Raw genomic sequence first — 26315 nt, forward strand, 5'->3', positions numbered from 1 at the left:
TTCAAGGAGGTATGGTGGGGCATGTGCTTAAGGCTCAACAATCAACCAACAGAAACAGTAATTTCAATGCTCACCCCAGTGCTTATCTCTTAAAAAAAAGAAAATACTATTTTATCTCACAGCAGTATTAAATACTCCACAATTTTATCCAGTATGCAAGGCTGTGATCTTGGTCGCGATTCTCCCTTGTGAAGTTACAGAAGCTGATCCCATTGTGCTATCTTTCACCCGGGTGACCATTGATGCACCTGCCCTTCCTCTCCACTCCTAATCAGTTATGAAAGAAACATGACTGTGCACAACAAGTCAAATGCAAAATCAAGTCAAGCATTTCGCATTTTCTTAACTCCTGGTGTGTAGTGGATAGTTAGTCTCTGAGTCTCTTGTGTTTGACTAACATGGATCCACCAGCTAAGTCCTCCCCTTGCAGGCCGAATCTTACTGTCGCTGGTTGGAATCGTCAGCAGCAATCAAGGAGGCTGGGGTCAGCCTGCATCTCTTGTCTCGCTGCTGCCTAGGTTCAGTCCACTTTCCTTCAGCAGTACTGGTGCTTTTGCGCAGGTACGGTTCCGGCTGCTGAAGCCTCATCTGGCTTTGAGATGGATGAAGTTGGTTGATGCTGAAGAAGAAAGTGGTACATGCTCGAACTGGACTAATACAATTACCATGTCAGTTGTACCTTTGTACAAGCTGATACATTTACATAGGCAGTTGTAGCCTGGCCCTCAACTACACAATCACCATAACAGTTGCCGGCTGACAGTGCCGACACAATCACCATGGCTATTGCAGCTCCAACTGGACCTGTCCATTCATTTAGGATGTTTATGATTCCTTCTTGAACCTTCAGAGATTCCAGGAGACTCTCTGCAGCTCAGGTTTCTCCGTGCTCCTCTCAGTCTCTCAGCTTTCACTGGGTATCCCTCCATCAAGAAACACATTGGGATTCTCCTCTTTGACAGTCTCTCCTCCTGCTGAGCCAATCGGACCCTTTCTCTCTGTCTGCATGCAGACATTCACAGTTCTATGGACTAGGCAAACCCTAGGCTCATCCATCAGAAGCTCTACTCTTCACGTGCTATTACCGCACCTCTTGGAGATTGGTTGTTAAGTATGCATCAGCCCTTGTCACAAAGCATTCACTGAGTACACTGTAGAGCACTCGCATCCTTGGTCATGAAAGACTTGGAACTGAAAATAGCATGGGATGGTTTGGATCCCACTTTTATACAAAGTTTCTTTACAGAGGATATGGATCTAATGTCTCAAACTTCAGATCTGGGTTTCAGTGTGTTCTCTTTCAAGTCTCCCTCACGTTCTGCTCACCAGACACTGTGTGTTTTTTTTATAAAGCAATGCTTCTAACAGCAGATAACACTGGGGTTATCTCCAAACTGGAGCACCCACAACATTGGTAAAATCAATTGCGAAGTTTCCTCAAGTGTCTGTCATCAGCCTCTTAAGAAAAAGTCAGGGGCAGGCAAAAGGTTGGGCTTGACCAAGTAACATCCCCAGTTGCCACCTCTACCATCAGACAAATGTCAGTGCTCATAAACTAATCAAAACCTCAAGATTCAAGATAGCCTGGCTGATGAGGGTTATGAACCCGAAACCGGACCCAGGATGCTTGTTTCCGGTCCAGAGAAGACATGGCTTGGCAGTTCGGGCTGGACTGTTCCCATGAGGCACAGGGTCAGACTGATTTGCATACGGCCATGTCTGAACTGGGGTGGTGGAGTGATCTAAAGAATGATGATGGATTAAACCCAGATCAGTTGACTGTGGTTGAGTGTTTGATTTGCTCAAACGCTCCGTTCATCATACCCTTTGGTATCATAAGAACTAATCAGCAGCCCATTGCTAAAAACAATCCTCATGGAATGTCTAAAGGTATCTACATCCTCATTATTTCAGTGTCTGGATCTCCATTATCCAACCACTGGAATTTAGGCAAAACACTTCCATTTCTGGCAAATCTGTCATCTTCTTCATCTTGCGCCATGCTAAACCAGTCATATCCAAAATGGAACCTACTGGCCTCAGTATTCAGACAGAATACATGCGAAGAGTCCTACTACTGCACATGTACTAAACGCACACTAGCCACATCACTTAACATACATGCAGGACGTCACTGTAAGGTTCTGGACACTCACATAACTACTGAACTTTGCATAAGAGGGCCTGTAGGCCCCACTCTCCCTGACATAGATAAAATAGGCATGGCCGCACTATCAATCCCCAAACACAGTATGCTGCCTGAATACCTCTTTATGTTTAACCCAGTACAGGGACAGTAGTCCACTGTCCAATATGAGTAGGGTGATTACCCCCACCATGCCATTACATGGGAAATTCCTGTCCCAACAAGCTTACACAAGTGTAGGACTGCATGCACTCACCACTGTACACCACCATGCACCTCAGTGTGCTTTACACTGACCACATCATTTAACTATGCATTCATATTTGCTGTGCTTTTTCTACTTCCATAGAACCAGCTGTGCACATACTATGCTCTGCACGTTCATAGTGCTGTACACCTGCAGATGATCTGCACTTTACACTTTAATGCATTACACACTTGCATTTGCTCTGTGCTGTCCACATAACAGAGCTATCAATGAGTTTGTTATTATAAGCTGTCAACATCTCTGCTTGACGTTCTCTTACGATTAGGTTATGATCAACACGATACATATGTGACCTCTACACTGGTTGCTAATTACAAAACCGGATAGGATTGTGCATATCTTTGAGAAGTCTGATATTTTCTTTAAGACTGAGCAGCCTCCTTGATGTATGTCTGTTTGTCTGTATGCATGTGTTTTGTACCGATTAGTTTATTTCTGTCTTTGTCCGTGGGGAGGGTGGTGGATCCTTGCCTGCAATGTGAGTGATTTTTGGAGAACTGTACAGGAAGATGGATTTGAAAGTTGGCTTTCTTCATTTGCAGTTGGAAAGAACCATATATGTTAATTTCGTTATGCTTGTAGTATATGGCGTTCGTGTACATTGTTACATTGTTAGACCGTTGCAGCAAAAAAGTTGCGCCACAGTGTCTTTCAGTATGAGGATGAAAGGATTACTTTTCTCGTTTTTGTTATTTACATTCTTTTTTTTTTTACTTGTTAAGACTTGATTTTTTAAAGATTTGTTAATGGAAGCTTCCACTCTTGCTGCCTGTTACCATTCTCTTATCTGTCCTGCCTGTTAATGGAAGCTTGCACTGCGTCTTTATGTCACTGTGTTGCCTTTGAACATAAGCTTGCACTGCTGCTGCCTGTTACTGTGATGTTAAGTGTTCTGCCTGTTAAAGAGTGCATGCATTGCTGCTGCCTGTCACGGTGTTGTTTTCTATTCTGTGTGTTAAGGGAAGCATGCACTGCTGCTGCCTGTTACTTTGTTGTTATCAGTTCTGCCTGTTAACGGAAGCTTGCATTGCTGCTTTATGTCACTATGCTGGTATCTGTTCTGCCTGTGAATGGAAGCTTGCACTCCTGCTACCTGGCACTGTGTTGTTATCTGTTCTGTGTGTTAAGGGAAGCTTGCACTGCTGCTGCCTGTTACTGTGTTGTTATCTGTTCTGCCTGTTAACAGAAGCTTGCACTGCTGCTTTATGTCACTATGCTGTTATCTGCTGTGCCTGTGAATGGAAGCTTGCACTCCTGCTACATGGCACTGTGTTGTTATCTGTTCTGTGTGTTAAGGGAAGCTTGCACTGCTGCTGCCTGTTACTGTGTTGTTATCTGTTCTGCCTGTTAACAGAAGCTTGCACTGCTGCTTTATGTCACTGTGTTGTAATCTGTTCTGTGTGTTAATGGAAGCTTGCACTGCTGCTAAGTGTTACTGTGTTGTCATCTGCTCTGTGTTTTAAGGGAACCTTGAACTGCTGCTTTAAGTCTCTATGTTGTTATCTGTTCTGCCTGTTAATGGGATCTTGCACTGCTGCTGCCTGTTACTGTTTTGGTATCTGTTCTGCCTGTGAATGGAAGCTTGCACTCCTGCTACCTGTCACTGTGTTGTTATCTGTTCTGTGTGTTAAGGGAAGCTTGAACTGCTTCCGCCTGTTACTGTGTTGTTATCTGTTCTGCCTGTTAACAGAAGCTTGCACTGCTGCTTTATGTCACTATGCTGTTATCTGCTGTGCCTGTGAATGGAAGCTTGCACTCCTGCTACATGTCACGGTGTTGTTATCTGTTCTGCCTGTTAACAGAAGCTTGCACTGCTGCTTTATGTCACTGTGTTGTAATCTGTTCTGTGTGTTAATGGAAGCTTGCACTGCTGCTGAGTGTTACTGTGTTGTCATCTGCTCTGTGTTTTAAGGGAACCTTGAACTGCTGCTTTATGTCACTGTGCTGTTATCCGTTCTGTGTGTTAAGGAAAACGTGCACTGCTGCTGCCTGTTACTGCGATGTTAACTATTCTGCCTGTTAAAGAGGGCATGCATTGCTGCTGCCTGTCACAGTGTTGTTTTCTATTCGGTGTGTTAAGGGAAGCATGCACTGCTGCTGCCTGTTACTGTGTTGTTATCAGTTCTGCCTGTTAACGGAAGCTTGCACTGCTGCTTTATGTCACTATGCTGTTATCTGTTCTGCCTGTGAATGGAAACTTGCACTCCTGCTACCTGTCACTGTGTTGTTATCTGGTCTGTGTGTTAAGGGAAGCTTGCACTGCTGCTGCCTGTTACTGTGTTGTTATCTGTTCTGCCCGTTAACAGAAGCTTGCACTGCTGCTTTATGTCACAGTGCTGTTATCTGTTCTGTGTGTTAAGGGAAGCTTGCACTGCTGCTTCAACTCACTGTGTTGTTATCTGTTCTGTGTTTGAAAGGAAGCTTGCACTGCTGCTCTAACTCACTGTTCTGTTATCTGTTCGGTGAGTTAAGGGAAGCTTGCATTGCTGCAGCCTGTCACTGTGTTGTTATCTGTTCTGTGTGTTCAGGGAAGCTTGCACTGCTGTTTTATGTCACTGTGCTGTTATCTGTTCTGTGTGTTAAGGGAAGCTTGCACTGCTGGTGTTTGTAACTGTGTTGTAATCTGCTCTGTGTGTTAAGGGAAGCTTGCGCTGCTGCTGCCTGTCACTGTGTTATTATCTATTATGTGTTATAAGGGAAGCTTACTTTCCAATGGATAGTGACTGCTCTTATCTGTTCTGTCTGTTAACGGAAGCATGCACTGCTGTTTTATGTCACTGTGCTGTTAACTGTTCTGTGTGTTAGGGTAAGCTTGCACTACTGGTACCTGTTACTGTGTTGTTATCTGTTCTGTGTGTTAGGGGAAGCTTGCACTGCTGCTTTATGTCACTCCGCTGTTAACTGTTCTGCTTCTGCTTGTTAAGGGAAACTTGCACTGCTGCTGCCTGTCAGTGTATTGTTATCCGTTCTGTGTGCTAAGGGAAGCTTGCACAGCTGCTGCCTGTTACTGTGTTGTCCTCAGCTGTGCCTGTTAATGGAAGCATGTGTGTTAAGAGAAGCTTGCACTGCTGCTGCCTGTTACTGTGTTGTTATCTGTTCTGCCTGTTAACAGAAGCTTGCACTGCTGCTTTATGTCACTATGCTGTTATCTGCTGTGCCTGTGAATGGAAGCTTGCACTCCTGCTACATGTCACGGTGTTGTTATCTGTTCTGCCTGTTAACAGAAGCTTGCACTGCTGCTTTATGTCACTGTGTTGTAATCTGTTCTGTGTGTTAATGGAAGCTTGCACTGCTGCTGAGTGTTACTGTGTTGTCATCTGCTCTGTGTTTTAAGGGAACCTTGAACTGCTGCTTTATGTCACTGTGCTGTTATCCGTTCTGTGTGTTAAGGAAAACGTGCACTGCTGCTGCCTGTTACTGCGATGTTAACTGTTCTGCCTGTTAAAGAGGGCATGCATTGCTGCTGCCTGTCACAGTGTTGTTTTCTATTCGGTGTGTTAAGGGAAGCATGCACTGCTGCTGCCTGTTACTGTGTTGTTATCAGTTCTGCCTGTTAACGGAAGCTTGCACTGCTGCTTTATGTCACTATGCTGTTATCTGTTCTGCCTGTGAATGGAAACTTGCACTCCTGCTACCTGTCACTGTGTTGTTATCTGGTCTGTGTGTTAAGGGAAGCTTGCACTGCTGCTGCCTGTTACTGTGTTGTTATCTGTTCTGCCCGTTAACAGAAGCTTGCACTGCTGCTTTATGTCACAGTGCTGTTATCTGTTCTGTGTGTTAAGGGAAGCTTGCACTGCTGCTTCAACTCACTGTGTTGTTATCTGTTCTGTGTTTGAAAGGAAGCTTGCACTGCTGCTCTAACTCACTGTTCTGTTATCTGTTCGGTGAGTTAAGGGAAGCTTGCATTGCTGCAGCCTGTCTCTGTGTTGTTATCTGTTCTGTGTGTTCAGGGAAGCTTGCACTGCTGTTTTATGTCACTGTGCTGTTATCTGTTCTGTGTGTTAAGGGAAGCTTGCACTGCTGGTGTTTGTAACTGTGTTGTAATCTGCTCTGTGTGTTAAGGGAAGCTTGCGCTGCTGCTGCCTGTCACTGTGTTATTATCTATTATGTGTTATAAGGGAAGCTTACTTTCCAATGGATAGTGACTGCTCTTAACTGTTCTGTCTGTTAACGGAAGCATGCACTGCTGTTTTATGTCACTGTGCTGTTAACTGTTCTGTGTGTTAGGGTAAGCTTGCACTACTGGTACCTGTTACTGTGTTGTTATCTGTTCTGTGTGTTAGGGGAAGCTTGCACTGCTGCTTTATGTCACTCCGCTGTTAACTGTTCTGCTTCTGCTTGTTAAGGGAAACTTGCACTGCTGCTGCCTGTCAGTGTATTGTTATCCGTTCTGTGTGCTAAGGGAAGCTTGCACAGCTGCTGCCTGTTACTGTGTTGTCCTCAGCTGTGCCTGTTAATGGAAGCATGTGTGTTAAGAGAAGCTTGCACTGCTGCTGCCTGTTACTGTGTTGTTATCTGTTCTGTATTTTAAGGGATGCTTGCACGGCTGCAGCCTATCAGTGTGCTGTTATCTATTCTGTGTGTTAAGGGAAGCTTGCAGTGCTGCTGTAACTCACTGCTATTATCTGTTCTGCCTTTTAACGGAAGCTTGCACTGCTGCTTTATGTCACAGTGCTGTTATCTGTTCTGTGTGTTAAGGGAAGCTTGCACTGCTGCTTCAACTCACTGTGTTGTTATCTGTTCTGTGTTTGAAAGGAAGCTTGCACTGCTGCTCTAACTCACTGTTCTGTTATCTGTTCGGTGAGTTAAGGGAAGCTTGCATTGCTGCAGCCTGTCACTGTGTTGTTATCTGTTCTGTGTGTTCAGGGAAGCTTGCACTGCTGTTTTATGTCACTGTGCTGTTATCTGTTCTGTGTGTTAAGGGAAGCTTGCACTGCTGGTGTTTGTAACTGTGTTGTAATCTGCTCTGTGTGTTAAGGGAAGCTTGCGCTGCTGCTGGCTGTCACTGTGTTATTATCTATTATGTGTTATAAGGGAAGCTTACTTTCCAATGGATAGTGACTGCTCTTATCTGTTCTGTCTGTTAACGGAAGCATGCACTGCTGTTTTATGTCACTGTGCTGTTAACTGTTCTGTGTGTTAGGGTAAGCTTGCACTACTGGTACCTGTTACTGTGTTGTTATCTGTTCTGTGTGTTAGGGGAAGCTTGCACTGCTGCTTTATGTCACTCCGCTGTTAACTGTTCTGCTTCTGCTTGTTAAGGGAAACTTGCACTGCTGCTGCCTGTCAGTGTATTGTTATCCGTTCTGTGTGCTAAGGGAAGCTTGCACAGCTGCTGCCTGTTACTGTGTTGTCCTCAGCTGTGCCTGTTAATGGAAGCATGTGTGTTAAGAGAAGCTTGCACTTCTGCTGCCTGTTACTGTGTTGTTATCTGTTCTGCCTGTTAACAGAAGCTTGCACTGCTGCTTTATGTCACTATGCTGTTATCTGCTGTGCCTGTGAATGGAAGCTTGCACTCCTGCTACATGTCACGGTGTTGTTATCTGTTCTGCCTGTTAACAGAAGCTTGCACTGCTGCTTTATGTCACTGTGTTGTAATCTGTTCTGTGTGTTAATGGAAGCTTGCACTGCTGCTGAGTGTTACTGTGTTGTCATCTGCTCTGTGTTTTAAGGGAACCTTGAACTGCTGCTTTATGTCACTGTGCTGTTATCCGTTCTGTGTGTTAAGGAAAACGTGCACTGCTGCTGCCTGTTACTGCGATGTTAACTGTTCTGCCTGTTAAAGAGGGCATGCATTGCTGCTGCCTGTCACAGTGTTGTTTTCTATTCGGTGTGTTAAGGGAAGCATGCACTGCTGCTGCCTGTTACTGTGTTGTTATCAGTTCTGCCTGTTAACGGAAGCTTGCACTGCTGCTTTATGTCACTATGCTGTTATCTGTTCTGCCTGTGAATGGAAACTTGCACTCCTGCTACCTGTCACTGTGTTGTTATCTGGTCTGTGTGTTAAGGGAAGCTTGCACTGCTGCTGCCTGTTACTGTGTTGTTATCTGTTCTGCCCGTTAACAGAAGCTTGCACTGCTGCTTTATGTCACAGTGCTGTTATCTGTTCTGTGTGTTAAGGGAAGCTTGCACTGCTGCTTCAACTCACTGTGTTGTTATCTGTTCTGTGTTTGAAAGGAAGCTTGCACTGCTGCTCTAACTTACTGTTCTGTTATTCGTTCGGTGAGTTAAGGGAAGCTTGCATTGCTGCAGCCTGTCACTGTGTTGTTATCTGTTCTGTGTGTTCAGGGAAGCTTGCACTGCTGTTTTATGTCACTGTGCTGTTATCTGTTCTGTGTGTTAAGGGAAGCTTGCACTGCTGGTGTTTGTAACTGTGTTGTAATCTGCTCTGTGTGTTAAGGGAAGCTTGCGCTGCTGCTGCCTGTCACTGTGTTATTATCTATTATGTGTTATAAGGGAAGCTTACTTTCCAATGGATAGTGACTGCTCTTACCTGTTCTGTCTGTTAACGGAAGCATGCACTGCTGTTTTATGTCACTGTGCTGTTAACTGTTCTGTGTGTTAGGGTAAGCTTGCACTACTGGTACCTGTTACTGTGTTGTTATCTGTTCTGTGTGTTAGGGGAAGCTTGCACTGCTGCTTTATGTCACTCCGCTGTTAACTGTTCTGCTTCTGCTTGTTAAGGGAAACTTGCTCTGCTGCTGCCTGTCAGTGTATTGTTATCCGTTCTGTGTGCTAAGGGAAGCTTGCACAGCTGCTGCCTGTTACTGTGTTGTCCTCAGCTGTGCCTGTTAATGGAAGCATGTGTGTTAAGAGATGCTTGCACTGCTGCTGCCTGTTACTGTGTTGTTATCTGTTCTGTATTTTAAGGGATGCTTGCACGGCTGCAGCCTATCAGTGTGCTGTTATCTATTCTGTGTGTTAAGGGAAGCTTGCAGTGCTGCTGTAACTCACTGCTATTATCTGTTCTGCCTTTTAACGGAAGCTTGCACTGCTGCTTTATGTCACTGTGCTGTTATCTGTTCTGTGTGTTAAGGGAAACATGCACTGCTGCTGCCTGTCACTGTGTTGTTATCTGTTCTGTGTGTTAAGGGAAGCTTGCACTGCTGGTGCCTGTCACTGTGTTGTTATCTGTTCTGTGTGTGAAGGGAAGCTTGCACTGCTGCTGCTTGTCACTGAGTTGTTGTTATCTGTTCTGTGTGTTAAGGGAAGCTTGCACTACTGCTACCTGTCACTGTGTTGTTATCTATTCTGTGTGTTAAGGGAAGCTTGCAATCACATGGACTGTCACTGCTCTTATCTGTTCTGCTTGTTAATGGATGCATGCACTGGTGCTTTATCTCACTGTGCTGTTAACTGTTCTGCTTGTTAAGGGACACTTGCACTGCTGCTGCCTGTTACTGTGTTGTCATCAGCTCTGCCTGTTAATGAAACCATGTGTGTTAAGGGAAGCTTGCGCTGCCGCTGCCTGTCACTGTGTTGATATCTGTTCTGCCTGTGAACTGAAGCTTGCATTGCTGCTGCCTGTCTCTGTGTTGGTATCTGTTTTTTGTGTTAACGGAAGCATGCACTGCTGTTTTATGTCACTGCACTGTTATCTGTTCTGTGTGTTAAGGGAAACTTGCACTGCTGCTGCCTGTTACTGTGTTGTTATCTCTTCTGTGTGTTAAGGGAAGCTTGCACTGGTGCTGCCTGTCACTGTGTTGTTATCTGTTCTGTGTGTTAAGGGAAGCTTGCACAGTTGCTTTATGTCACTATGCTGTTATCTGTTCTGCCTGTGAATAGAAACTTGCACTCCTGCTACCTGTCACTGTGTTGTTATCTGGTCTGTGTGTTAAGGGAAGCTTGCACTGCTGCTGCCTGTTACTGTGTTGTTATCTGTTCTGCCCGTTAACAGAAGCTTGCACTGCTGCTTTATGTCACAGTGCTGTTATCTGTTCTGTGTGTTAAGGGAAGCTTGCACTGCTGCTTCAACTCACTGTGTTGTTATCTGTTCTGTGTTTGAAAGGAAGCTTGCACTGCTGCTCTAACTCACTGTTCTGTTATCTGTTCGGTGAGTTAAGGGAAGCTTGCATTGCTGCAGCCTGTCACTGTGTTGTTATCTGTTCTGTGTGTTCAGGGAAGCTTGCACTGCTGTTTTATGTCACTGTGCTGTTATCTGTTCTGTGTGTCAAGGGAAGCTTGCACTGCTGCTACCTGTCACTGTGTTGTTATCTGTTCTGTGTGTTAAGGTAAGCTTGCACTGCTGCTACCTGTCACTGTGTTGTTATCTGTTCTCTGTGTTAAGGGAAGCTTGCACTGCTGGTGCCTGCCACTGTGTTGTTATCTATTCTGTGTGTTAAGGGAAGCTTGCAATCACATGGACTGTCACTGCTCTTATCTGTTCTGTTTTTAATGGATGCATGCACTGGTGCTTTATCTCACTGTGCTGTTAACTGTTCTGCTTGTTAAGGGACACTTGCACTGCTGCTGCCTGTTACTGTGTTGTCATCAGCTCTGCCTGTTAATGAAACCATGTGTGTTAAGGGAAGCTTGTGCTGCCGCTGCCTGTCACTGTGTTGATATCTGTTCTGCCTGTGAACTGAAGCTTGCATTGCTGCTGCCTGTCACTGTGTTGGTATCTGTTTTTTGTGTTAACGGAAGCATGCACTGCTGTTTTATGTCACTGCACTGTTATCTGTTCTGTGTGTTAAGGGAAACTTGCACTGCTGCTGCCTGTTACTGTGTTGTTATCTCTTCTGTGTGTTAAGGGAAGCTTGCACTGGTGCTGCCTGTCACTGTGTTGTTATCTGTTCTGTGTGTTAAGGGAAGCTTGCACTGTTGCTTTATGTCACTATGCTGTTATCTGTTCTGCCTGTGAATGGAAACTTGCACTCCTGCTACCTGTCACTGTGTTGTTATCTGTTCTGTGTGTTAAGAGAAGCTTGCACTGCTGCTGCCTGTTACTGTGTTGTTATCTGTTCTGCCCGTTAACAGAAGCTTGCACTGCTGCTTTATGTCACAGTGCTGTTATCTGTTCTGTGTGTTAAGGGAAGCTTGCACTGCTGCTTCAACTCACTGTGTTGTTATCTGTTCTGTGTTTGAAAGGAAGCTTGCACTGCTGCTCTAACTCACTGTTCTGTTATCTGTTCGGTGAGTTAAGGGAAGCTTGCATTGCTGCAGCCTGTCACTGTGTTGTTATCTGTTCTGTGTGTTCAGGGAAGCTTGCACTGCTGTTTTATGTCACTGTGCTGTTATCTGTTCTGTGTGTTAAGGGAAGCTTGCACTGCTGGTGTTTGTAACTGTGTTGTAATCTGTTCTGTGTGTTAAGGGAAGCTTGCGCTGCTGCTGCCTGTCACTGTGTTATTATCTATTATGTGTTATAAGGGAAGCTTACTATCCAATGGATAGTGACTGCTCTTATCTGTTCTGTCTGTTAACGGAAGCATGCACTGCTGTTTTATGTCACTGTGCTGTTAACTGTTCTGTGTGTTGGGGTAAGCTTGCACTACTGCTACCTGTTACTGTGTTGTTATCTGTTCTGTGTGTTAGGGGAAGCTTGCACTGCTGCTTTATATCACTCCGCTGTTAACTGTTCTGCTTCTGCTTGTTAAGGGAAAATTGGACTGCTGCTGCCTGTCAGTGTATTGTTATCCGTTCTGTGTGCTAAGGGAAGCTTGCACAGCTGCTGCCTGTTACTGTGTTGTCCTCAGCTGTGCCTGTTAATGGAAGCATGTGTGTTAAGAGAAGCTTGCACTGCTGCTGCCTGTTACTGTGTTGTTATCTGTTCTGTATTTTAAGGGATGCTTGCACGGCTGCAGCCTATCAGTGTGCTGTTATCTATTCTGTGTGTTAAGGGAAGCTTGCAGTGCTGCTGTAACTCACTGTGCTATTATCTGTTCTGCCTTTTAACGGAAGCTTGCACTGCTGCTTTATGTCACTGTGCTGTTATCTGTTCTGTGTGTTAAGGGACACATGCACTTCTGCTGCCTGTCACTGTGTTGTTATCTGTTCTGTGTGTTAAGGGAAGCTTGCACTGCTGGTGCCTGTCACTGTGTTGTTATCTGTTCTGTGTGTGAAGGGAAGCTTGCACTGCTGCTGCTTGTCACTGAGTTGTTGTTATCTGTTCTGTGTGTTAAGGGAAGGTTGCACTGCTGGTGCCTGCCACTGTGTTGTTATCTATTCTGTGTGTTAAGGGAAGCTTGCAATCACATGGACTGTCACTGCTCTTATCTGTTCTGCTTGTTAATGGATGCATGCACTGGTGCTTTATCTCACTGTGCTGTTAACTGTTCTGCTTGTTAAGGGACACTTGCACTGCTGCTGCCTGTTACTGTGTTGTCATCAGCTCTGCCTGTTAATGAAACCATGTGTGTTAAGGGAAGCTTGTGCTGCCGCTGCCTGTCACTGTGTTGATATCTGTTCTGCCTGTGAACTGAAGCTTGCATTGCTGCTGCCTGTCACTGTGTTGGTATCTGTTTTTTGTGTTAACGGAAGCATGCACTGCTGTTTTATGTCACTGCACTGTTATCAGTTCTGTGTGTTAAGGGAAACTTGCACTGCTGCTGCCTTTTACTGTGTTGTTATCTCTTCTGTGTGTTAAGGGAAGCTTGCACTGGTGCTGCCTGTCACTGTGTTGTTATCTGTTCTGTGTGTTAAGGGAAGCTTGCACTGTTGCTGCCTGTAACTGTGTTGTTATCTGTACTGTGTTTTAAGGGAAGCTTGCACTGCTGCTGCCTGTCACAGTGTTGTTATCTGTTCTGTGTTTTAAGGGAAGCTTGCACTGCTGCTTCAACTCACAGAGTTGTTATCTGTACTGTGTTTTAAGGGAAGCTTGTGCTGCCTGTCACAGTGTTGTTATCTGTTCTGTGTTTTAAGGGACGCTTGCAGTGCTGCTGTAACTCACTGTGCTGTTATCTGTTCAATGTGTTAAGGGAAGCTTGCACTGCTGCTGCCTGTAACTGTGTTGTTATCTCTTCTGTGTGTTAAGAGAAGCTTGCACTACTTCTGCTTTATGTCACTGCGCTGTTATCTGTTCTGTGCGTTAAGGGAAGCTTGCACTGCTGTGGCCTGTCACTGTGTTGTTATCTGTTCTGTGTGTTAAAGTACAGTTCTCTTTAATTAGTTCTGCATCTGTAACAATCACCAAACAATTGGAATTTGGGAAGATTATGTGGTTCCATTATGTCAGCCGGGGTTTTGAGGTGAATTGTGACATTATGTACTGGATTCCCCCTTGAAGTGAAGCTTGCACTGCTGCTGCTGTGCTGTATCTTTTCTGTGTCTTATGGAAAGCTTGCACTGCTTCAGTCTATGCTGTGCGTGTGTTGTGTGTGTGCGGGGGTAGGCTTTTGTAATCTTTTCACAGCAAGGACATCCAAGACGCTTATCACTGTCGGCTCTTATCACTACATTCCTTTTATTTGACTTTTCTGGTGTCTAAATGCTATCATTAGGTATGCTGGCTAATGGCACTTGCGCCATTCATGACAAATATATACCTGTCCGCCAAGATCGTAGTCAAGCCCCAAAACTCTTTCTCATCCATACATTGTGTACTTATAACTTTTTAAAATCTTTTTTTTTTATTGTTTTGTACTGCAGCACTCATGTTTATTTGCTTTTGTCAGCACTTGAGTGCAAAAGTCAAACATGTTGACTTTGCCAGTGCTTGTGTTTTTAACTGCACTTGAATTATGCTAGGATTATTATTGTTCTTTCAACCTTACTAAGTATTCATGTTACATTTGAAACTGGTTTAAACTTTATGTTGCCCCACCCCCAGTGTCTTTATGAGGCGTCCAGCATGGTGACCCCTCCCCCCCCTTTAACTTCAATTGACACTGACTGTATGTAGTGATGTTTTAAAGATGCATTCATGGATTTTAGGAGTATGTGGAAATTCACGGGGGTCAAGTTATGTATCCAATGACTCACTGAGTAACAATGGATCGCTCACTGCGTAGTATCTGTTAAATTCTTATGGGCCAGTTTCTCAGGGTTGGTTGGTACCACATCCTACATGGTTTCTGCCCTTGCGACAATGAAGTGACTTGGGTACCGGCAGTGATGGGTTTAGAGTGGTAGAGAACTGAGTGCCCTTCTGTACATTTAGAAAAAATATGATGACATTGTATGTCACCTTACCAGTAGTGAGGGTGAGCTGTATGTTTCCAAGCCACAGGATACTTGCTCCAGGTGGAGACACAGATGTACAGGTTGAGGGGAAGGGATTTATTCCTGAAGCTACTACATCAACATGGCGGAGCTTGTAGGACATCTGAAATCCCAGCTAGCTGCAAAATGAAAGTGTTTGACAAGCAAGGGAAACAAGGGTCACTTATTTCTAGCAAGATTTGGGAAAGAGGAGGCAGTATCTTAGCAACAGCTCCCAGACATACAAATGGATGGGCCAGTACTGGCCATCATGGTGGATCCAGCTACTGTGGGAATGTTTTGTAGTATTGCACCAGGTGAACAAACGTATAAATAGAGGTATTTTTGTATGATTTGTAATGATGATTCTCTGCTATTTTTACTTAGCTAACAGAAGGCGGAAGTCGAGTAGCATATCTGAGGATGAGACAGTAAAGAAAAGAATACGATTGAATTCAGGTGAAGTATACACTTTATGAAACATTTACATTGCATGTTATTAACATCCAAACGAAGAATGCAAAATAACAATGTTCTAGCTGAGGTAATGTGAAATATATAAATTGTTTGAAGTATGTTAAACAAACATGGTGATGTCAACCGTTGCATCACTCAATAGGAATTCAAAAAGTGTCGATTGAACAGTCACGTCTTTCATCTACATTGTATCAGGTCTGAATTGGACCCCCTAACGTTGTGTCATCGCAGCTTATGTACCCTGCAGGTATTTTTCTTGCTGTAAAATAAGCCATCGCAGACAGGAAACATGAAAAAAATCACAAGGGAACATTTTCAAAATCAGTCAAACCATTTTGCAAGAAGCATGTTATTTCAAACTTCTGTAACATTTTCTATAATAAAAGCTGTTTGTTTTCAGTGAAAATCAGCAGCTACTAATATGAATGATGTAATAGTGACCACATTAGAAAAGATTACATTAGTGGTCCCCACATGCATGATTTCCAGCAGTGATCATGTCAGGGCATCAGGTTGGGTTTCCAGCAGTAATATAACAAGCATTGGCAATGCATTGGTTTCACCTATGTAATTAGCATCCCGGTTCGATTATCAACAGCGCCGTGCAACATCCTGTGATTCTATGCAAATTACTTAATCTCTCCGGTGATAAATTGTTATATAAATATGCTGCACGAGTGAAAGGCAAAACTTTAGGAAAATATAGTTTCACCGAAGTGGATTTTAACAGTATTTTAGCGGTGGGAAACTGATAAGAGAAGCAGATGAGGAACAAGCATTGCTTAATGCAGGAAAATATACTATACAGCCAATAGAAATGGAGGAAAGGTAAGTGGCACGCACAGGAACCAATGAAAACCATTGAGAAGCCAGGAAAGAGAGGAGTCTCTTTTAAGTTCATATTAAAAACAATAGATTTCTCAAGCACAGCGCTAGCACTGTGCAGTCAGAACCTAAAATCCTTGTCAATGTAGAATCCCTCTTTATTTGAAATGCAAAACAGCCATAGCTGCAATGCCTCTTGCACCAAAAGTATTCTCAAGGCCACGTGATTTAGCACTCAAATACCAACTTTAAATATATTTCGGAATTTCAACCATTTTTTTCAAACATCATTTTATGAGTTCTGAAAATGCACACATTTTCGTCCCTTTTACACACTTTTGAGTTTTGGTAAACTTATATTAATTTATCAGGCAATAGCTAATTTAGTAGAGCTGCACACATGTGATCTACTTACAGGTGACTGGTGAGCTATCAGTAGTTCACAAGCTATTCGTTGGAGAAGCCAGATTTAAATGTTAATCCAGTAGCACCTTTGTGAACAAACTCCTTGTTATTTTGTGAACAATACGATTCTCCCCCCGGTGCATCTTTCAGTCACAGAGCATTAATGCAATATAGTTCAAAATAAATGCATGCACACAATGTATAGTTACCATGCTCCCTATGTGTTGCGTCTTTCAGTCAAATTACTAATTCAACATTTAGCCATTTGTAGAAAAGTATAAAACAAAATGCACACAAGGCCATTTATAACTTCCATATTCCATATGTTGCATTGTTCAGTTTCAAGTATAAATGCCGGCAATAAGGCAAGCCTCTCTGCGCCCGTCTGAACCTGGACCGCACCCAGCACCACAATCCCTGGTCCAACCCCTTCTCTACAATACTCTGCAGTGTCCCCCACAACCCCTCTGGTCACTCAACCCGGGGCGTCCATCCTCTCACATCTGCCGCACAACACAGAAGAACCCTTGGCATGCACTCACTGTCACTTGGCTTACAAGCCACCCCACCATGCTAACACCACCCACACTCAAGTAACCTACACATGGTACACCTCCCACTCCCATTAGCAAACACGCACCCCAAGACAAACTATCATGCATGCTCCTCAACACCTGCTCACTCAGCAAACACATCTCAGAAATCTGGGATGTCCTAAACTATGACATCCTGGATTCCCTCTTCCTTACTAAAACATGGCTAACCACTGAGTTGGTACCCGACATAGCCATGGCCATGCCGACAGGATACAATATTGCACAATAGGACTGCCAACACAAACCAGGAGGAGGAATCCTAATAATTTTCAAAGAAACCATCAACTGCACCAAAGTCACACAGAACGCCACACACTTCATGGAGTACCCAAACTGCAATCGCTGCAAGATTCACCCTTAATGGAACCCTTGTCTAATGCCCACCTGGACTATGAGCTACTTTCCTGACAACATCACAGATTTTGTCGCCCCTCTCACCATCGATTCCAAAGCCTATGTTCTACTAGGAGAACTCAACTTTCACTTGGAAGACCAGAATGATCCTAGCTCAGTCTCCATCCTCGAAAGAAACCTCAGACTGATACAACACATCACCAGACCCACACACTCTGCCGAACACACACTCAACCCCATTTTTGCCACATACCACTGCAGCCACGCCTCCCACCTGGACCAATCACGCCAAAGCCCACTTCCAAATCAACATCCCTCGTCAATCAAAACTTGCCACCGCGTGCCTGGCCAGACGCAGCTTGAGCAGCATGTAGGTTTCAAACTGGTCCCCCACCCTGCGCATGAACCAGCTCAACCCCACCAGCAACCTAAATAATGACATCAGAAAGCTTGACAAACGGATCACAGACTTCCTGGCAGCCCGTAAACGCAGCTACCAAAAGGGTGCCCAGAAGCAGGCAAGCTGGTTCACCGAAGAACTCCGCTCAACCAAACACTGCATACTATTGGAAAGAAGATGGAGAACACATCTCAAAGAAACAGACAAGGGCACCTTCAAAGCAGCTCTGAGATGCTAACACCAGCAGATAAGAGAACCCAAGAGGAAGGCCCTAGCTGAGTGCATGGATAACCGTTCTAATAGCTTTAAACAGATCTTTGCAATTATCATGTAACACACCGTACTGGCTTCCACCAGAATCACCCCCTCACAAGACCTATGCAATAACCTATTGGAATTCATCAGCAACAAAATCAAAACCATCTACAACAACTTTGACCCTCAACTGAACCCCAGCAGCCTTGCCTTTACCCTACCCACAAAAAAACTCAAAAACACCCTGATTACATGGAAAACAGTCACCAATGAAGAAACAGCTGGTACCATCGACTCCTGGGCCCTGACAGATCAGCTGCACCCATCACATCTACAACATGGGTGACTCCCCAATTAGTGAAGTACGGATCCGCATCCTGAACACCTCCATCCCCACTGCAACATTCCTGGAGGCCTGGAAACAAGCAGCGGTCAATGCACTACTGCTGAACCTCTCAGTGGCCTTCAACACAGTCTCCCACTTCACCCTGATCAAAATACAATACGAAATAGGCCTTTTAGGGCCCGCCCTTAACTGGATATGCTCCTTCTTCACAGGAAGAACACAAAATGTTAGCAAAACTTCACTATATAAGGTTGTTGAAAAATGCACACAACCCCTTGTATAGTTTTCATGGCCCTGGTGAATTGGCTCATTTAGTCACAGTGCATTCTTTTAATACAAAGGTTCTTTTTAAATAACTGTTAAGACGCTCAATATGTATCAATAAAATCATAACACAATATTATATTTGTTCGATTAAGAGTTATCTTTAATCCCACAGATCAGCAGTGTGGCCAAGATTGTCCATCAGTACTTTTGTTGCCTTCCTGGCTTGCTTCCTTTATTGTCAATCCACTGCAAATTATACACCACGCGTTACTGTCATCCTGGCAGTAACTTTATCGCGCATTGACTACTTTTTTACCATTTTGCTTCGACATCAGCTGCTGCAGTGTTGTTCATCTTGGTGTCCCTGCTAAGCCATTTCCAAGCTCCACAGAACCCAGAACTAGTACTGCATGTTTGATCTTTGGCATTTATGCATTTGATGGCACCCCATTGGGTGCCAGGCAATCAAATCTCCTGGTTTGGCCTTAAACCCTGCACAGCAGTGGTCAGATCTCTACACTCAATAGTCTCAGGGACTCATTACCCCTACCTGCTGGCCTCAAAGACGATTCTAGGAAGCTCGGAAAACGTTAGAATCCTTAATTTTGTATTCACGCTAATGGGCATCTCTCAGCATAACCTCCTCTTTCTCTTTTTGTTGTGAATTGCTCCTGCCTTTTCTTACTCACAGTAGCAGATTTAGTCACAGCACACTTTGCTAATTCATAACAAAACAAAGCTTTCATTTCCAAATAACTACTTTCTTGTGAGGAGCAATGTTCAGACTAGAGGTATTTTTCCAAGTATGGCAGATTTATGACTAAAATATCGACTAACAATTATGAGCGCTGTTTCCCTGCCATATTTTAGGCATACTAGGCCATATTCACAAACTGCATTTTGTAGTACATTTAGTAGTACTACAGTAGTATTACTAATGCATTACAAAATGCTACTCACATACGGAGGTCTACACCTCTGCCTTTCCTATCTTTTCTGTGTGGAGAACTCCATCTTAACTGCATAGATCTCTTCACACGTAAGTCTATAGAGCATATTTACAAGCCCCATTCGCCACTGAAGCCACACTTTTCTTGATACTCCGGTGGCGTAGCGACATTTCCCATATTTACAAGGTGGAGCTAAGCCACTTAACGTGGCTTAACGCCATCTTGTAAATATGCCCCTTTCCTCCGTAGTCCACGGTGGCAAAAGGGTGTGCAGTGGGTGTTGCTGTGGTTGTTCCACCGCGAAACCATTGCTTTTTATCGCTGCCCCAGATTTACAAGGCTGAGGCTGCGCCAAAACCAGCACTATTCTAACACCATGTATCACCAGGCGTGAGAATGGCTATTCGAGGAGAAGTTATTCATTTCTCCTTATTTTTTGCTCTTTGCATGTGTGCTGCATGCAGCACACATAGAAAGAGCAAATCGGCATCAATGATTGTTTATGTACAGGAAGGTGTCCTTTCCTATAGATAAACAATCGCCCCTGCAGTGTAGGCACCCTTGCAACATGGCATGGCGCAAGGTGCCTATGCTGGCGCTAGTCAGCTTTTTTTGCACCAGCGTTAGAGGAGACACAGGGGTGCTCCGTATTCTTGTGAATACGGCACATCCCTGTATTTTTAAAATGTCTGAGCGTGGCGTTGCTGAATTTGGCGTAGCTCTGCGCCCCGACAATTTATTTTTTAAAACGCGGTTTTGATTTAGTAGTAAATGTGGGAGGGACAGAGGGGAGTGGCTGAAAAGTGTGAATTCTTTTCGACTAAACCTGTTAAGGGAGAAGTAAGGAGGGATTTAGAGAAGGACAAACACCCACCCACAAAAGAATAAGCCCATTGCTATTCACAAACTCCCCTTCTATGGTTACTACAGTCTAAAAGTACCAAAAACAGTCCTAAATGTACTCTAGCTCAGAGCTGCACTACGTCCAGCACCACCCATGGCCAACCACGGGTATTGTAACACCCTTCCATAGAAAATAAAGCACATAGGGACTTGCAATAAAGTCCCATAGAAACTAAAGATAAAATAAAAATAAATCATTTAAGCTATCAAAAATATAAATACATTTTATTTAATGTTTTAAAAAATTGTCTGTTAATAAAACAATTATTTTATGTTATTGTATTTAAGTATCTCTTTTTTAAATGTATTTTAAGGTAACATTAATGTTTATTAACATTAAATTAGTTTTCATTAATTCTATATGTAACTTTGAATAATTTTTAATAAATACTAAAAATATATAAATATTACTTCGGTGAGATTTGATTTTTTCATTTAAACTTGCGAAAAATAGTTATTTAAATTTCATTTATACAATATAATTACATTTTTAATTTAAAATTGCTGCTAATGTTATTAAATGTTTATATTGTTCTATATTTAAAATAAATACATACAACTTAAAAATAATGCTTTATTCAGTTACATAACCATCAAAGGTACAAAACATCCATGTAATACATGCTACAGTTTTGCTTCATTCAATATTCATAATACATAAATATACTCTCATAAAACATTAAAACATAATCATACAACATACAACTCATTCACATTACTATTTAAAATAAAAATATATTTACTGTTTTTTTATAGTTCAATAAACTTTTAAAATCTTCCCTCTACTTCATCCACATTGAGCTCTCTACCCGGTTGCAGAGGACTCCGCCAAGAGTGTGAAGCATCATATACGTAAAGATATTGTGTGCCTGGTGCACAACGGTAAACTTACACTTTTTTTGTAAGCTTACTATTTTTTTGCTATTCACTAATTTCAAGTTAATACTACGTTTACGACTGTGGAGAATCTGCAGTCATGGCGGAGAACTTCACACATAAAATTACAGGTCTGACCACAACGTTTACTTTTGTGAATCAGGTAATAGTAACTTTATGGTTGTATTTGACGTTTTTATTGACTCCACCCCCTATTTCAGAGGGGGAGAACATTTAAGTCTGCAATTTTGAGTAGCGTTACTCTTGTAAATGATGAATAGTCAAATATAGTAGTTACTAAAAAGTATAAGAGAAAATTTACCTGTAGGAAATCTATACATGTAGATTTATCTTTTCGAATAGGGCCCACTGAGTATTTGTCCCCAGAATGGGGAACAACCATGCCATTTTCCGATTTTTTTGTTGAAAGCATGGGTTGTTCCTCCAAGGATAGGTGGACTAGAGGAAGTGCTTCTTATGTGTGTTGATGACCTACTCCTACTGCTACTAAACCCAATTGGACTGCAGAGACATCTTCTAGTTTTATAGCGCTATCCACAAAACAAATTGTAGTGAAGTAATCTAAGTTTCTAGCAGTAACATAGTTGATCAAGCTAAACCAGGATTACTTGTACTAAAACTCTGAGGTTGCTTACCAGCGTCAGTGGGGTTACACTTTCCAAAGTGAGGCGGGCCTCTGCAACATGGCCAGGCATTCCCATTCTCGCCCTCTACGAAGATCTCAGTTTGTCAGGCATTCTGCCATAGCCTGTCTGTCACCAGCTAGTCTTCATGCAATAAATGAGAGCAGTTGAAGGATTTTTCCCACCCACAATTGGGCCCACATTATAAGAGGCCTTTTAATGCTGCTGGTAACGCTGCCCCTCCCGCAACCATTATCAATAGCGGGGGCACCAGTAAATCTGGGTTTGCTGAGTTATCTGGGGTTTACAGACTGGACCCTGAGGGTCCCTTTGCAAATGAGGAATTACCAGGAAATAGAAATATGAGATTCTGGGATGGGTTCCCTTGGAAATTCCTCATTTCTCCATGGAGTTTAACTTGCAGATTTGGCCACTTTCAATAGCTATGCGGTGGAACATCAAGAATTAAAAGGCCTCTCATGATGTGGGCTTTAGTCTGCTCCCGGCTCGGAGCTTGACTAACACCTAATGTTATACAGTATTTGCTGAACAATCTTAGAATTGAGTTTTGAGGTAACAATTAGAAGGTGAAGTTCAGACTAGGACCTTGAAGTGCACCACATCACTCTTTCCTATCTAGAGCAGTAAAAAGGATGCTGCCAGTATGCTATCTGTCTTATCTTGAAAGCCAGTGTGCTCTATCCGACCCAAAATGAAATGATGGTGTCAAAGAATCAAAATTGTTGGTGCCAAAATATGATTTTCTTCTAACATGTTTATAATGACTGACTTGATACCTCTTCAGACAATGAAAACTATCTTGAACATGTTCAAGAATCTTAAGAATTCAAGTCAAGTCAAAGATCTTTATTCGGATATAAAAAACATCCATAAAAGTACATATGATCATAACAATCATCCGATAAAAACAATAAGATAACATTTGCATTTAATTGAATACGGATATCAAGGCAGTAACAATAATTTTACAATAAATGTGCACTATGATTTAGACTAAAATAAGCAGCAATTAAAACAATGCACAGCTAGTTAGCTATGACATATGCAAAGAGGCAGCCACTAGTGCAAATATGCAATGTGCAAACTATGCAAAAATGATGCAAACTTATCAGACCGTATTCATTGTTGCTCGAGATCGAACGGCGGATTGAAGGAAACAACTAACTCTGAGGATTACATCATCAGAGCTTAGCATCAATAAATCTCTAAATGCTAGGTTAAAATCCATCAGAGCGTTCTTTCTAAAATACGGAATTAGGTAGTATTTAGTGTATTTTACATAAAAACCACAAAAGAACGTAAGATGTAACAGGCTTTGTTTTCCACCTAGGTTACAGGGACAGCTTAAATTTTCCAAATTTTTGTTAAAGCCTAAAGGGAAGCAAAGTAGATTTTTAATGCTCCCATCCCTGAACCGAAACAACAAAATACTATTCCATTTGCCCAATTTTTTTCGCAGGTAACCCTGGGGCACGTTGTAGGACCTACCACATGGTTCCAGAAGGGGATGTACCTTATAATAGCTGGCTTTGCATACTCGGTCTTTTCCCTATCTTTGCAGTACAGCTCATACAACGCCCTTTTTACTGAATTCTTGTGCGTTCAATCAATAGTTTGGGGTGATAAAAATAGGTGCCCCTTCTCCACGCTTACTAAGCTTTTCTCGACTGCCCTGAGCCAGGGTATATAATTAGCCCGCTCGCATTTTAAGCAGTCCGAGATAATATCACGGGTCAAAGAGGCAGCAGAGTTCCGCCATATTTTCAGCCAAAACAGGGCGGGTCTAGATCTTATAAAGTCCTCTATAAAGGGGAGATTCAATTCCCTGTGGCACACGTAAGATGGGGCTGAAATGACCACTCCCCCCCAAAACCTTCCTGCAAAATCTATTCTCTTCGATCTGTATATTAGTACAGTTTGAATATCCCCACACCTCTGCACCAAAGGTTCCTGTCGGTAAGCATTGAGTTCTGTAAATTTGTAACAATGGTGAAATAACCACAGCATGTTTGGGTTGGCGGAGGGTGATTATGGAATTAATAGCTTTGCCCAATTTGTTCCTCCCCCAGGTGACATGAGGCTGCCAGCATCCAGAATCGGAGAACAACAGGCCTAAATAGGGAAAAGTGCAGGTGCTTTCTAAAACATTATTCCCTGATATGATATAACGGATTCTATATTTCTTTGGGCCACAGGACATTATCAAGGATTTATTAAAATTGGTACATAAGCCAAGGTTGGCCATATATGAAACGAAACCTGATATTAAAGTACGCAGTGCATTGGGTGTGCGGCCCATAAGGACCGCATCATCCGCATAAAGGAGTGCGGGAAGTGGTTTACCATTAATGTGCGGAGCATCGCTAGTTAATTTACACAAAGAATTACTTAATTCATTTATATACAGAATAAAAAGCAGGGGGGCCAAGACGCAGCCCTGTCTGACCCCCCTGCCGATTAAAATGTCACCAGAGACTTCACCATCATTATTTATTTGAACGCGGGCTTTCAAGTCACTGTGTAGGTGGGCCAAAAAATAAACCAGAGACTCATCTAAACCATAATTCAACAGAACTAACCATAAGCGGGAACGATTATCAAAATCAAAAGCAGAACTTAAATCCATAAACCCTAAATACAATGGGGATTTTTTGGCGATGGTGTATTTGGCCAATAATAAGTTTAAATTTAGGCATTGCTCCACAGTCCCTACGTTACTTCTAAAGCCTAGCTGGCACGGGTGTAAGATTGTATTTTCCTCTGCCCAGATTCTGATCTTGTTAAAGATTACCCTACCTAGAATCTTCAGGGTGTTATCTATTAAAGATATTGGGCGATAACAGCCAGGGTCGAGTCTATTGCCTTTTTAAAAAATTGGCACGATGATGCTGTTGGACCAGGTTCTTGGGAGTGGGGTATGAGATAAGTTATTAAAGATGTTACACAATAAAGGTGACCAAAAGTCGGGCTCTGATTTTATTTGGTCGATGGATAGTCCATCGGGTCCAGGTGCTTTATTCCCCGCACTTTGTAAAATAGCATCTTCCACCTCCATTATAGAAATATTCAGTGCCGTGAAAGGCTGAGAAGTTTCCGTGGAAGGGTGCGGTGCAGCATAGATATTTGAAAAATGGTCCACCCGCACATCCCCCGATATATTACAATTTATGGGGGTGATATTAGATCCAATTGATCTCAGGTTCTTAACCTCGCTCCAGAACCCGGCGGCATCTCTCAATGCCGCTGTACGCACAGGGGATTCCCAATGGTCTTTTAGTAGCTCTTCAGATCTTGTTTTTACAGTGCGCTTATAATTTGACCTCAGTCTCCTCACCAGAGACTGGTCCCGTAGTTCAGCTGTAAGGGCAGCCCTTAGTTCCCGGTTTGCTTTGGAACATGAGGTGTCAAACCACCTTGGGTTTTTACTATTGTTGGCTGGGGCTGGTTTAGAGATCTCCTTTTTTATGGCCTTACACAACCCTGTGAAGGCCTCAACAATATCATTTCCAGAACTATCGGTAGATAAGCAGACAGACACTAATAAAGGGTGCATCTTAATGGTGCGAGCTAGAACCCCCTTATTGTCTATCCCCTTCCAGACCACCCTAAGTTTGTCTGTTGACGCTGCTAAATTTATTGCCCCAATTTCTCTACGGTTCCCCTGTTTTTTGATGGATTTAAGACTGATTAAGATTGGGTGGTGGTCACTGTATATGGTACTAACAACCACGGCCTCTAGTAAAAGGTCCACGAGCAGGGTGGATATAAATACATAGTCTATTGTTGTTGAACTCCCACGCCCGACATAGGTGGCCACAGGTCCTTTATTCGCGGCGGTGTTTGCCTTCTCCATAACATTGACTAAATCCCGTGTGGCTGGGTGATTGAGCAATTCATCACCTCTTTTACAAGGAGGGGTTCTAAAATGGATATGTGCATTAAAATCACCTCCTAAACAGATACCATCAAGTTTACCATACTTTTGACCATCTGCAATTTTATCAATAAAATCAAACAATCTTATAAAATTTGTATTGGGATGAGTTGTGAAATCATTGTTATAAAAATTAATTAAACATAACTTTATCCTACTAGTATAAATCAAAGCCTGGAAATTCATATCATTAGTTTGCAAAGGTTCGATTTTATCTCCTGCCCTGATCTTAACCCAAATAGATAGTCCCCCGCTAGGTCGACCCATATCCGGGATGGGTACAATTTGATTGTGACAACTATAACCCTCGTAGAGCAAGGAACTAGTACACCAAGTTTCTTGGAATATTAAAATATCAAAATTAATAACCCAATCTGTCCAGTCCCTAATTTTCATTTTCGCATTGAGACCGGCAATGTTCCAGCACAGGATTGACAAATTAACGGACAGTGTAGGGGTGACAGTGGCATGGGCGGTTATTTTAAAATGGGATGGCGACGCTGCAGCTCTAAT

The 26315-nt window shown here is 43.0% G+C and overlaps 1 protein-coding gene across 2 annotated transcripts in view; it reads left to right on the top strand.

The window, feature by feature from the left end:
- LOC146785560 (uncharacterized) overlaps window positions 1-26315 on the top strand; it is a 263330-nt gene that overhangs the window by 223001 nt on the left and 14014 nt on the right. For both annotated transcript variants that reach the window (XM_085634724.1, XM_085634723.1), the window contains one exon: window positions 14937-15008. In XM_085634724.1, coding sequence (XP_085490850.1) covers window positions 14937-15008 — 72 coding nt within the window. The remainder of the gene's footprint in view (window positions 1-14936; window positions 15009-26315) is intronic.

The sequence above is a fragment of the Triturus cristatus genome, chromosome 11, assembly GCF_964204655.1.
Source record: "Triturus cristatus chromosome 11, aTriCri1.1, whole genome shotgun sequence".
NCBI lineage: Eukaryota > Metazoa > Chordata > Amphibia > Caudata > Salamandridae > Triturus > Triturus cristatus.